This window comes from Phymastichus coffea, unplaced genomic scaffold, assembly GCF_024137745.1.
Source record: "Phymastichus coffea isolate CEN01 unplaced genomic scaffold, Cenicafe_Pcof_1.1 PCOF00074, whole genome shotgun sequence".
NCBI classification, from domain to species: domain Eukaryota; kingdom Metazoa; phylum Arthropoda; class Insecta; order Hymenoptera; family Eulophidae; genus Phymastichus; species Phymastichus coffea.
This window is the reverse complement of record NW_026706885.1, coordinates 326,788-340,990: the sequence shown is the minus strand read 5'-3', so window position 1 is coordinate 340,990 and position 14,203 is coordinate 326,788. Positions and strand designations below refer to the sequence as shown.

Below are 14,203 nucleotides of genomic sequence, written 5' to 3'. Positions count from 1 at the left end.
TCTCAGCCGCACGATTTATCGGTTCAATATTGACATGGACGATTTGAAATTCGATTGGGCTATACATAATTTCTACGCAAGTTGAAAAACGAAATGGCGAAAAAACAGGATGAGAGAATCTGGAATGGATCGCGAACTGGTCGAAGGTCATTGGCTCAAATTTGACCTTATACAAAACCTCTTACGCGTGGCATGCATACGTGCCAATATCTACGCCCGTAGTGTACAATATATTATAGAACTACTTGGGGAAATCCCGAAGATACGTGAGCGAGTGCTCACTGGAGAGCGTCGCTCTCGCTCTCGATACTTGGGTTTTTCGCATACAATATGGATCAGCGTAGTGCTCATTGTAATTGAGAATTGTAATTATCATTCATTTCTTATGTATAATATGTACAATTCAGGCCCTACAGATTCAGACGACTAATTACTTTTCATGAAAGTCTACCCTGCTGCATCCGCAATATCATATTTACTTATTTTACTTTGATGATTGAAAAATGTACAACAATAAGGATTTTTAGAAAGACAATTTTCTTTGCGTATAATTGGAAATATAACGCGATGAAATCCTGTCTATTATTTTGCTATAATTGTCAGCTTTTTATATAACCTCCGGGGAAATCCTTCAATTATGATGAAATAACTGGGATGCTCATAAAATGTTATAATTTGACGTTCTACAAAGGATAAACTATGCAAAAATCGCGTAAAATTAATATATAGATTATTTAAAATACACGGCAGCATGAATATCAAATCATAGTCGGGGAAAATTAAATTTTATACTTATTATAAAAATATTTTAGAGTATATTTTTTAAACTAAATGGTTTTCATTTACTTTCAAAACTGTAAGTTTAAAATAAATGAAAAAGGCTGACTATATTACATAAAATCTTATCGCTTTCAAATGTTATACAAATCATCGTATGTCGTAGATCATGAAAGTGATTTTAATACTAGTGTAAATATTTGAATTATAATGAAAGCTTCAAATATAATTTTTAGAAATTTTAAAGGTAAAGTTTGTATTTTAAAAATGTCACGTACTCCAATCATGACAAAATTATAAGAATGTTATTATAGTTATGGAATTTGAATAAAATACACGAGCTTACAATATGAATTTCATCCAACGGATAGCCTGGCATGCATCTGAAGAATTTCTTAGAGATGAATTTCTATAAGCACATATAATTATCGTGTCATCATATTTTTTGGAGAGAATCATATGCCCACTTGAGCATTCTTACGAGTCTAAATTGGTCATGTTTCTAAATAATAATTTTATTTCGATTGATACGAAAAAATAGCTTTCATGTATTAGCATGCTTTAGATGCTCTTTAAAATAAAAAATGCATAGAACCAATAAGTCAAATTAAATACGAATATTATAATTTTATCGAAAAAAAAGAATTAGAATCATTGATTTGTTCTTACACTGGCACGGCAAAAGAATCGAGACTATGCGAGAAATATTTTACAAGGCTGCATTCGCGATCTGCATGATTTTGAGTACATGGAATTCCCGTGGCGATATTTCGAGGAGGAAAAGATGTAGTGACGTTGATCACTTGAAGTACATCGAACAAGATTTCGTTGGGAAAAATTGACATGCGCTTATTGACATTTTTGAGCGACGATCAAATACAACAGAAAAGAATGTGCGTGCAAGCTACCGAAGAAACCCGGCCGACAAGGTGGAACTCATGTGAGCATTATTGTTGAATGCGCACACATAATTTCCTATTAATGGCTTTTGTTTTTTTACATTGTGCGCGTACGTTATTGATCGAATGTACATATACCGTTCAATCCCGAAGGCATACAACAAAAGCTCATCGTTACATAATGTTGATACATCACGTACGAGCGCGATTTGCTGCCTCGAAACAATTCATTTCGTCATATTTGTGGCGTGTTTTGCATTTTTTTTTCCGTTTTAAGAACAATAACGAGAATAAAACGCTCGTGCAATATAACCGATTGAACGAATCGCCAATAGCAATGGTCGTTGAACGACATCTGCTAGTTTTTGCAAGTTTAACTTATGACATTCAGCCTGCAGTGAAATAATAATTGCACAATAGCACACCCGTTGCTATTTAGTGCGCTGTATACAAGAAAAATGTCATTGCTGCATAGACGTCATCGACGTGAACGCACAGCACCAACCAGTTGGCGAACATATATAAAAATAACAAGGTGAGAGAGAAGGAAAAACTAGGATGGAAGAGAGCGAAAGCACGAATCAAATCTGAAGTATTCATTGACAACTGTCGACGCGTGTGTAGAGTGTCGAGAATCAACGAGTACATACGTATAGACGTACGCTCAGCAAATGAAAACGGTACATCGGATCGTGAGCGACGAGCTATACGAATACGTATACTACTTGGTACCGGTCTTTTCTCCTACTCCTCTCTCTCTCTCTCTCTCTCTCTCCGGAAAAGATCCGAGTGGGGAGACATAAAAGGAAGCGTCGGTTTCTATCTCGAATCAGTTTTCGTCGAAGACGCGTAGCAAAAGGACGCGCGTCTCAATACGCACAATTATCCAGTAGCTTTCTCGATAATTTTTTGTTCTATCGCTAGCCAAACACTTTCCAGTCCAACCAGAGTTCTCTAAGCGAAACTGCCAAGATGACCAGTTCGGTGAGTGTACTTGTATGCATGTATGGGTGTGCTAGTCGATCTGCGGTGAAAGTTCACAACGATGACGCCCGAGCGTTTGACTTCGGTGCGCCCCCCCCTTTTCGCTTGAGATATTTAACTTGAAAAATCACACAAAAGGCTGTTCTGCTTGTTTCTTTAAGAGTTAATAATCTTGGAAGTTACAGCTGTGGTAAGCTTTGCTACTGTGGCGAAGAGAAGTAATTTATGATAATTAAAATATTTTTCAGAAGAAAATATAATTGATCATTTTCTACAAACGATTTCTATCATTTAAAGCGCAAAATTAAACAATACTCGTATAGTGAATCGAATTAAATGCGCGAGTATTATTCAATTTGAAAAAAATTTCGGTAAAATATACGAATATTCGAATGGGCAATCTAAAGCAACTTTTTTCCAACCAAAATCGCGTGTTTAATTAACGTCAATCTAAAAAAAGAAATTATTTATTGTTGTGGATGACGAAATTGTGTTATGCTCTCTAAAACAAAATTCGTGCAAACGTAATAGATCCAATAAAATAATTGACGATCATTAGCGGGAAATGCGCACGAAACACTATTTCCTGTGCTTGTCAATAACATTGTCGTGCCGAGATTTTATTTTATCATGAATGAAGAAACAGCTACTCCCGTGAACAATATCGCCTCAAACGGTAGCCGTTTTCCTTTTAAATGCGCCGCGTGCTTCGCCGGTAAAAAAGACGAAGCGAAGTGTCAACTTTTTTCTGTTAAGTACCCAGAAGTCGTAAAACACTTGAATCGACCTTACGACTGCTTTTGTAAAGTAGAATATAAAAGGGACTAAGGCAAAGTAACCGGACCCACACGACCGTCAAAGCCGACAATAATGCGAACGGCGACGTTACGACCTTTCTCTCAGCCTGCAGTGCAGCGCCAACAGATAAGCTTCGATCGAGGAGAGCTATTTCGGTCTTATTGTTCTCTCGTACCAACGACGTCCCTCGTGCTTTTTATCACTTTCATGTGTGCGCTACACCTGGGGGGGGGGGCTTGCGCGGTCGCACATAACCGGCCGGGCGTGTTTCCGGAATCCCGCGATCACTTGCGTCACCCGGGGAACATCTTTCCCTCTCGCTCGCACCTCGGCTCATTTCAAGGCTCCTTGTGCGCGACAAACTCGCGCTAGTAAACAGGATTACGCTCAGGATTACGCTCTGTCCGGCGGGCGCTTCCTACGGCATTCAACGTGCTGCGCTGAAAATCACACGGATGCGTTTTAGTCACCACCGTTGGCGAAAGACTATGATGGAACGAGAACTAGACCGCGCTTCTCCTTTTTTTTTTTGTTTTCAAAAGTTTTTAGTCAACAAAGCGATAATTGTCTGTGGGTAACTTACCAAACCAAATTACGGCATTCATCCACATCCGACGGCAAGGGCAGAGTGTACGAGCGGACGCATCGGCTATCTTGATTTTTTCGAACTGTGTCGTTTCGTAGCGCAGGAAAGCCGGACCCGAAACCTGACGTCATCGAGCCCACGAGCACACCAGCTTTCACTGGTCTTCGACGAAAGTGCGACAGCTCGTCCGTCGAACAGTGTTCTGGCAACGAAAAATAAAACATATACGAATTCTTTGGTCGCGTGTGGCGAGAAATCGTTCGCACGAATTGGTAATAGTGCAAGGAACGTGAAGAGAACTCGAAGAGTGATGTAAAGAAAGATTATTTTCTTTAATTCACTGTTCGTTGATAGCGTGGCAATATTAAATTAAAATTATCCGTATTTTTTACAATTCTTTTATGATTTTCAACATTTTTGTACGGAACTTTGTGCGCTACGTCAAATCTATCGTAAAGATTCGAAAATAATGAAGAATTTCTCTTAAATCCGTTCACGTAGATGAAATGCCGCGATTCACTGGTGCGAGTCACATTCATTTGAAAAAATGTTTATTAATATAGGTGAAGCAACATTCGGGAGAAAAACGAAAAAGATCTACATAGACTGGCCGTTTTGCGGAAATCCTGCAATGTAATATAAATCATCTAATAATTAATTTGCAATTCCATTTGGTGTGGTTAAAACCATCAAGTGTTATCGCAAGAATGAAAAGTTCAATGATTATTGTATGAAATATTTGATCGTAAAATGCTCGATAATGAGAATAATCACTTTTTGAGCATTCTCTCCAATAGCCATCCGTCAAAGTGAAGAAATATATTGAAAACGTTCTATTATATGAAATTTATTGTGACATAATTTATAGCGAAACTATTACGATTATTAAAATTGAAAAATATTTTCAATAAAGTCTCGCCAAGGGTGCGACCCGTATGACCATCGCGTGCAAAATACAATAACCGACGTTTACAAGCTATATCGCTTGCGTATGCGTCCTTGCACAAAAGAAGCGACCTAAAAACCGAACGGCTCTGCAGATCTTTTCTCGAAGATTATTATCGTCAACTCATTCTGCTTATCGGCCTCTTAAAAAACGGAGCCACGCGAGGAATTCACGCACAGCCAAGAAAGTATAAAAATAATCCTCGTGATTTTCAATAAACGTTTACTTAGTCGCGTAGCTGTACGAACGGTAGCGAACGGCCAAAACGCCTCTCTGTCGCTTTCTCTCTAGAAAGTGCTTTTGAAGCCCATAACTGTCTCATCGGGAGTAGCTCACATGATTCTCTGCGCTCTGTGGAAAACAAATGCTCAGTCGAATTAAGCAGTTTTTCAAACTCATCTGTTCGGATATACTTTTCGAAGAGATCTTAAGATGTTCTCTTCAGGCACATTGCAAGCTTGCAGTTATTCAAATGTTCGATTCATTATTTTACTTTGAAAAGAAGAAAAATATTATTTTCTGAAATGGACAATTATAATTTAGCATTTGCGATTACGTTCAATTATCGATGAAAAGGTAATAAGCTAGTTAACGAAAATTAAAAATGAAGTTTCGCACAATTTCCCAATAGCAACGCTGAAACTGAAATAAGTTATTTAAATAAACGAATAACTTACGGAATAACTTATTAATATCATTCAGTGAACCATTGCTTTTATTGATATTCCGCGTGAAAAGATAATTACATCACGTCATATTTGTTAAAAAAGAAACGGTAAAATGAAATATTGACTGTCATTATTAGTTCTGTGACTAATGCAATACATTATTAAGCCTTATATTTCCATATATTTGGTTTTCATATGTGGCATAAAAAAAGTGAAATATAACTATTGTTATATTCTCTCGGCAATGTACGTTTCAAAGGTAAAATAGTTATGTACTTTGGAAAAAAAAAACGATTTATGCTGTAAATATAGTCGAAATAATCAGTCGTCGAACTAAAAGCTTAACTCTCGGAAGTTTCATGGTATATTTTGTAATATTGAGATAATTCGAAATATCGCGAATGCCATTCACATTATAAACGCGATTACGGTGACGATGCTCTGTCGTAACATGGGTAGTTGTGCGTTGAGGGAAAGCACACAGACTTTCGTGTGTCTACATCACGTTATTACAATTGCTATACTCGCGGGTTGCGTAGTCAGGGATCCACCAATCGATGCGTATCGTTCTTTCGGGGATACGAGTGCAATGCGTAATACCGATGAGCGTGACATTAACCAATAGAAACATACGAAGACATTAAAGAAAAGTTATTACATTATACAAAGACATTTTTCATTACGAATTAACACAAACTTGATTATACCGCATCACAGTATTGATTTATTTAAGGGAAATTTATTATGATATTGGCTCACGTAGCAAAAAGTTCTGTTATCTCTAGACGAGATTGCTTTTAATACATAGATGTTTTGCGGGTGTATTTTGATAATTATTCAACGCTGAGAGCAAGTTTGTTCGAGATGACAAAATGTCTTTTTAGTCTTTCTATAGAATTATCACTTTTTAAGATATCGCTGTATCAGTGGAATATTACATTCGCTCGGTCCTTAGGTCAAGCAGCTTTTATATACGGAAACTCATTCTTGGTATTTTGAAATTCGTATCAATTCGGCTGCCAAGTTTCATCGCTAGCTTACCCTGAAATTAAAAAAAACACAAAGTAATATCAGCATAAGAGGACAATACCGATGTTAGAGCTTCAAATAAGAGCTGTCCGTAATTTTTTGCAGATACCGATGCTTGCACTGTTAGTCCTGGTTGGCCTTGTAGCCGGCATCCAAGGCCAATGTTTAACAGCCAACGACAATCCAACGACCATGCGCCAGGATGCCGCTCAAAAATTGAGCGACGCACGCTTTGACTTTGCTCTGCAAGCGTTAAAGAAGATCGCCGAAATCGAGACCCAAGACAACATTTTCTTCAGTCCTCACAGTCTCCACGAGGCCTTGGCTCTGGCTTACTTTGGCGCTGCCGGTAGCACCGAGGCGGCACTCAAGAAAGCTCTACACGTGCCCGCTGATTTCTCCAAAATCGATGTGCAAAGGTTCTACGCTTTCGAGAAGTCCGTCGAGGCCGAGAGGAAGGTGAGAGATTTGCATGGCTCTTGAATATTTATGATCAGGTCTGCCGTCTCTCGCTCTCCGCGCGTACTATATGTACAAGCGCGAGCCTGCTCTCCAGCTCTTTGTTCCTCGCTTGCAATTCAACCATTTGCCTCCATTATCTCGGGCCTCGTCTCGAAAGTTAACTTTGCTCAAAGAACGCGCGTGCCTTTAAATAATGTAGCAGGGAAAATACATTTTTTTGCAAAGAATGATTTAAAATAACGTTGGAATTTCAGTTGAATAAGTTGAATTGAAATGAATTTTCGATTCTGCTTGCATATGCGTCGATTGGACACGTTATTGTGCTTGAAAAACTTACGTATTATTTTTCCACGCTTGGAGAAATTGTCGAGCAAAGTTAGCTATTACCAATAAAATCATTTAGCAAGCATTCACTCGAGTTGATGTATAAATATATGAAGTCTTGATATATAAATACGTGCAGATGAACTCGTCGAGCAACTACGACTTCCAAGTGGCCAACCGTCTGTGGCTGAGTAGCTCGAAGAAACTACGCGAGTGCATGCTCGACTTGTTCGGCAACGAGCTGGAGCGCGTGAACTTCAGCGCCGATCCAGACGCGGCTCGTCGTCAAATCAACAACTGGGTGAGCAACGTCACTCGCAACAACATCAACGATCTTCTGCCAGAGGGTGCCATCGATGCCAGCACCGACGCCCTCCTCGCCAATGCCGTCTACTTCAAGGGGCTCTGGCAAAGTAAATTCTTGCCCGAGAATACCAAAAGAGACGTGTTCTACTTGGGACCTGATAACATGACCATCGCTCAATTCATGAGACAGAAGGGATCTTTCAATCACAGTAAGTGCTTACTCACTTCTCAAAAACGTAACTTTGCGGCGATGGGCTTCGGACTAACGTGAACGATATTTGTCTCACAGTGGTGTCCGAGGAGCTTGGCGTGCACATTCTTCAGCTACCTTACAAAGGCGACGACGTCTCGATGTACATTCTGCTGCCACCGTTCGTGTCCACCCTCAGCGCTGCTCGTGCTGCTGGCCAACCCAAGAACGACGGGGTCCGCCAGCTGCTCCACCGTTTGTCCGACAATACCGACAGTGCGAAGGAGTTCCGCGATTTCCTCGACACTGGCCTACCGGCGCGCGACGTCGAGTTGTCCATTCCCAAATTTAGCCTTGAGCGCGAACTTCCCGTGAAAGATCTGCTGAGAGAAATGGGTGCCGAAGTAGTGTTCGACACCAACGCTGACTTCAGTGGCTTCGTTGCCGACGGCGAATCGACCGTTCACCTCGGTGACGCTCTCCACCGAGCTAAGATCGAAGTCACCGAGGAAGGTACCACTGCTGCCGCAGCTACCGCCTTGTTTAGCTTTAGGTCGAGTCGACCGACCGAACCTGCTGTCTTCACCGCTAATCATCCGTTCGCTTACTTCATCTACGAAAGACCCTCGCGCACTGTTCTCTTTGCCGGCGTTTTCCGCCGGCCCAACAAACGTTAAGTTGCAAGCTAACATCGAGTCTGAGATTAGTTGTATTCTCCGAGTCTGATGAATCTCCGTTTTTTTATGTGACGACTTCAAATTCGCATACTCATTTTGTTAAACGTCACGACAACACAATTTTATCATCTAAGATTTATAAATATCATTGTGACTGCATTTGGTGCAGTTTTAATTACTTGAGTGGCTTATTGTTATAGTAATAAGAAACTATTTCGTAGTTTCATTTTGAAACGAATATCTTAAATGATGGCAAATGTTTTAAGTTTAAGCAAAATAGAACCAAAGTACATTTTTATTTATGAACCTCGATTTTAGTGATCTGTATTTCAGAGACCTTACCTTGATGAAATTGTTGAACGCATTTTTTAACATGAAAATTATTGTGTAAATATTAAAGATCGATAAGGATCTACTGATTTTTTTTGTGCATCAATCACATAGTTCATAGTATAGGTAATTTTATCGCGATATGTACAACAAAAATTAGAGTTAAGAATTGCGCATTGCGAGAGAATTCTCATGTCAAATGTCTTGTTTTGACAAATATTTGATATTGATTTTATAAAGCGGTTTCGATTATTCTAATAAATAAATATTTTACTTAAAAATTGCTTCAATATTATTTATATGATCGAAAGTGTAATTTAAGAAATGAAAAATCTTTCATGAAAGAAAAGGTTAGTAAAAAAATAATAAAATTTACCTTTTACTTAAATCAATGACAGATTCGAAATTTTAAGTACAATGAAAATTAAAAAGTAATATAACTTTTCGTATAAACAAAATATAAAATCGATGTAATGCTGTAGAGTTCGGAGTTTATCAACGTCAAATAGCGGTTTCTGAATAGGTCTCCTAGAAATTCCTTGATTGCAAAATTATAAACTGATTGGCGCGTACAGTGAGTCATAGTTCTAATCGGAATCAGTACCCATGTGGCTCGACTTATTAGCTGTAACACGAAATTATGAGAGATTTTCTTCGATCGATATGTTTTTTATTATATTGCTAACGGTTATCAGCATCACATCAGGAAATAAACAGCCGATGAGTAGTAACATTTTTTCAATATATTCTACTATTATCATTATCGCTGTATTTCAAAGTTATCGTTATCGTTATCGCACCTTTTTATTCAAGTTTGCATGCACAAAATTAGATTCAATTTTCAGATCAGAGCCTACCGAAAACGTAATGTTGGATGATATTGAGTACTCATTTTACAATTATCGTGTTACCTGGGAAGAAGCGAAAATTATTTGTTTAGGATACAAATCTCAACTAGTGACTTTAGATACGGAAAAGAAAGTATTTTACGTAACAAAACAATTGGAAAATAGTAATTTAGGTGTATTTTAACTTCAGTTACATAAAAATTGTAAATTTGTGTGCAATATAATGGAAATCAATGCATATTTCAGATTTTGAAGAATTTTGGATTGGATCTAAAAAAAATTTACGAGGTGATTGGATTTGGGATACAAATGACAAAAAGCTACTACTGAATACATTTGTTCGCGAATCTATTACAACAGTTAAATATCAAAATAGTTTGGCTGAAAATGATTCGCAATGTCTCACAGTAATCCGCCGACATTATCATCTTCCATTATTGATTCCGAGATGTTGTTTCGAGCAAAAACCTTTTATATGCGAAAGAGGTAGGCTCATTAAAATAAATGACAGATGAGAATTTTTTTAACAAAATAATGTCATTCGGGGTAGATGCAAGTACTTATTTTAGAGAAACGTCCTTTTGTAGATCCATTTTCAACGTCTAATTTTATCAAGGTATTGACTATAAATGCTGAAGAAAAAGGTCTAGTCCTTTATTCCGCAAATGTGACATGGTCGGAAGCGGTTTTCTATTGTCGACAACAAGGACTCCAAATAGCTGAAATTTTAACTTTAACCGAGGCACGAAGTATGGCTGTAGGAATGCTTAAAGTTCGGCCAAGTAACTACACGCCAATTTCATAAAGACTATTAACTTTCTTTATAAATTTGTTTATTTATCAATATCAATATAATAATAATAATATTTCGTTCGAAAGGGTCTATTGAAAGTGCTTGGATTGCTGGGTACATAAATGAGCGAGTTTGGAAGTGGCTTCCGTCAGGAGCTAAGATACCTCAGAATGAGCTTTGGCAGGACAGTCATGTTCATTCTGGTAATTGTCTTCTCTTAGAGAGACACATATGTGAACGGCCAAGGTACTTGAGTTTAAGATGCGATCGAAGACGTAATTTCATTTGCCAAACGCGTAAGGATTGATATCTTGTTATATACTATTCTAGTATGTATGAAACGTAATTATTATTACGTTCCAGTTCAAAAAGAAGAGTTTAACAGGGATCCAGTACAAGTGACTATTGATGATTGTAAATATTGGATAAATGTCATACCACTAAATTGGCATAAAGCAAATCAACTCTGCAAAAATTTCAATTCTACGTTGGTATCTTTAGATTCACCTGCAACAGTCACTCATGTTGTAAATATTATGTTTCATAATAAAGAATGTACGTAGCTTTTATTTTGTTCAATCACATGCATTATTTTAAGACCATTTTAATGGATAATCGTAGATTCTAATCTTAGTGTTGCGGCATATTTGGATCGGCGGGAAAAAGGCATCTGATCTGAACAATTCGACTGTGGAAGCTGTGTGGAAGTGGAATAATACTGGAAGCACCATACCTGATCATGAACAAGGTTTTGTTCCTTGGTATAAAGATTCTCGACTTTTTGAGCAAAATAGTGATTGTCTTAATATGGATCTTGAAGACGTCGATGAGCCGATAGTCTACGGTTTAAACTGTAACAATAAACAAAGATATTTATGTCAAGAAGGTAAGTATGGTATTATCATTAAAAAGTATAAGCAATGTTGTTTGTTATAAGCGACATTGCTTTATATAATTTTCATTTGTTAAAATATTTTTTTAGAGTCTGTGACTTGTACCCAAATGAAAAACAAATCAACTGCTGATTTCAATCATTTTGATGCAACCTCACGAAGGAATTCAACATCATCAAGTTTCAATGAAACTGATAAATTATATATATCTGAATATCACAATAATAACAACGAATCAACCGAAGTTTCTCAAAATGCATCGAAATCCTCAGAAATTTCTTTAATTGTTAATAACCAACCGAGAGAGATATTTAACAAACCGTTAAAAGACAACGCGATACTGAATAATGAAAATATTAAAAGTAACGTAAGAGAATTTCATAACAATTCCGAACCATCGTTGACAGTGAACAATAAGAACTTTAAAGAAATAATAGAATACATGATGAAAAAAGTCAACGACGGTAGATCAGAAACAATACATAATACGTCGATTAATTCGTTATCTAAACTACCAACATCACAGTTCTATGATAAAAGTGTAAACTCAAATCTGACAAACAAAAGACCCAGCAAAACAGGACACGCATTATCAGTCAAAGAAAATATTTCGAAAATAGTTCAATCGAGCATAGAAAAAAATTTACAGAATATTACTTCTACTACACCTTCTATGATCATTTCAAATTTGGAAAATCCAGTGACTTATATTTCTTCTTCGTACACAGAAAGTGAAATCGAAATTACATCTTCACCAACGCCAAGAAGTTTATTTAGAACGCAAGTCGATCGACGATTTCAAAAAAATCAAGAGAAATTAGTAAAGTCCATTACCTCTCAGAATTATGATTCAACTGCTACGTTTAATTTAACGAACACAATCAGAAGTACATTTAATAACGATCCACTGAACGGATCCACTGAAAGTATGAATGCAGAGGAAAAGTATAAAGTGAAAAGTCCGTATTATAGCAATCTGAAAAACAAGAATGAAATAAATACTGTGCGCGCCACTTCTACAATAGAATTTGAAAAAAAAATACAGTCATTGAAAAATAATAGTAATACAAGTGTAAAAATAAATGATATAGTTAATGATTTTCAGCTTAGAATGCACGATAAAAATTTGAAACAAGAGCTCTTGTCGTTAAGTGATAATAATGTAGTAGGTTCTAAGAATAATAATGTTATTCCCTTAAACGTATTATTGAAGCGGATAGTTCAATCATACAATAATACAAATAAAAATCTGATAGGCTTCAAAGTTTTAGAACTCCCATGAAATAACTTAAAACATTGATAATATGAAGACTTGGTATGTAGATTTATGATCATCGTGTGTCGTGAATATATTTTTTACATATTTTGGTATTCGTCTATATTGTATTGCTTAAATTTTATTTAAAATGAATGGAAGTTAATTGCAAAGAGCTATTTTTACAATATTTGTAGTGTACCTTTGTGAACGTTAATTTTTATCAAATATTAGCTATGAAAGCACTTTACTGTATACCAATTCTTCATTAACTTTCTCATAACAGTTTACTGAAGTCTTTAAGCATGAATAACATAATATAACATATTTGATCAATTTATATAAAACTGAAATAATGTGTGGTAAAGTAAGCATCTAAGTATACTATTCTGGAATAAATTATTATTATTATTATTATTATAAAACTGAAATAATGTAGTGCTCTAAATAGTTAAATGCTCTAATAGTTTTACGTTTTTAGTAAATAGTAGAGTATTATTTGTAAGTTCACACACTCCTTTTATACCAAGCGTAAAATGAAATAAGAAAATATGATACTTTATTACATAATCTAATAAAGATTTTACTGCACAAAATTAGATTGTTTTTTTCCAAACTTCGAATGTACGAGTATATGTATGCACATACTCAAATTCTGACTATTACTGACAGACCAGCTAAGTTGAGAAGTTGCCAGAGGTACACGAACACGTATTCTATAGAAGGGATGATATTATTTCACGAAATGATAGCACGAAAGACGTCAATCAAACGTTAGCAAATATGCACGCAATTTATAGCAATTTGAATATATCAGTGTGGTAAGGGAGTAGGTGAACGCGAATCGTTTGCGTAGTGCAGCTCTATTGTTTGTAAATAATCATATCTTTATTCTCTGAAGACTAAACGATAACTAAGAAACTTTTATTAATAAATAAACTAATAATAATGGATATTTTACCGTATCACTTTAAAGTTTGCAAATGGTTTGGTATGTGGTATGAAAACAGAAGTTTTCGGTACATAAAAATGCTTGCCAGATATTTGATACTTTTCGTGACCTCTTTATTCAATTTGGTCCAAATTATAGAATTAATAACTATAGTTGGAGACGTTAAAGAAATGGCGGATAATCTATTTATAACCTTAACATTTACATCTTACCTCTTGAAAACTTATAATTTTGTACTGAGATACGATGAAATGTGTAATTTACTGGAAGATTTCCGATCACCACTTTGTCAGCCTAGAACGGAGAAAGAAAAAATGATTATTCAGAACTATCAGAAAAAATTTACAAAATTATTTCTTATTTTAAGCAGCATGCTTTTATATTTTTTTCCTACGCAGTGTTAGAATAAAACTTCGGAGAATTAAAAAAAACTACGATTGATGTAGTGAACATTTGTATATATAGTATTTATATTTGATATCAAAT

The 14,203-nt window shown here is 36.2% G+C and overlaps 1 protein-coding gene across 1 annotated transcript; it reads left to right on the top strand.

The window, feature by feature from the left end:
* Window positions 1-2,503: 2,503 nt before the first annotated feature.
* LOC131668089 (serine protease inhibitor 88Ea-like) lies at window positions 2,504-9,249 on the top strand. The gene is made up of 4 exons (XM_058941939.1): window positions 2,504-2,660; window positions 6,793-7,146; window positions 7,613-7,988; window positions 8,069-9,249. The coding sequence occupies exons 1-4, from the start codon at window positions 2,649-2,651 to the stop codon at window positions 8,644-8,646; spliced, it is 1,320 nt and encodes a 439-aa protein (XP_058797922.1). The 5' UTR covers window positions 2,504-2,648; the 3' UTR covers window positions 8,647-9,249.
* Window positions 9,250-14,203: the final 4,954 nt, after the last annotated feature.

Excerpts from the sequence above, each read along its gene's own strand:
- LOC131668089 (XM_058941939.1), top strand. Across the intron at positions 7,147-7,612 it reads CCGTCGAGGCCGAGAGGAAG|ATGAACTCGTCGAGCAACTA; the intron begins GTGAGAGATTTG and ends AAATACGTGCAG. Across the intron at positions 7,989-8,068 it reads GAAGGGATCTTTCAATCACA|TGGTGTCCGAGGAGCTTGGC; the intron begins GTAAGTGCTTAC and ends TTTGTCTCACAG.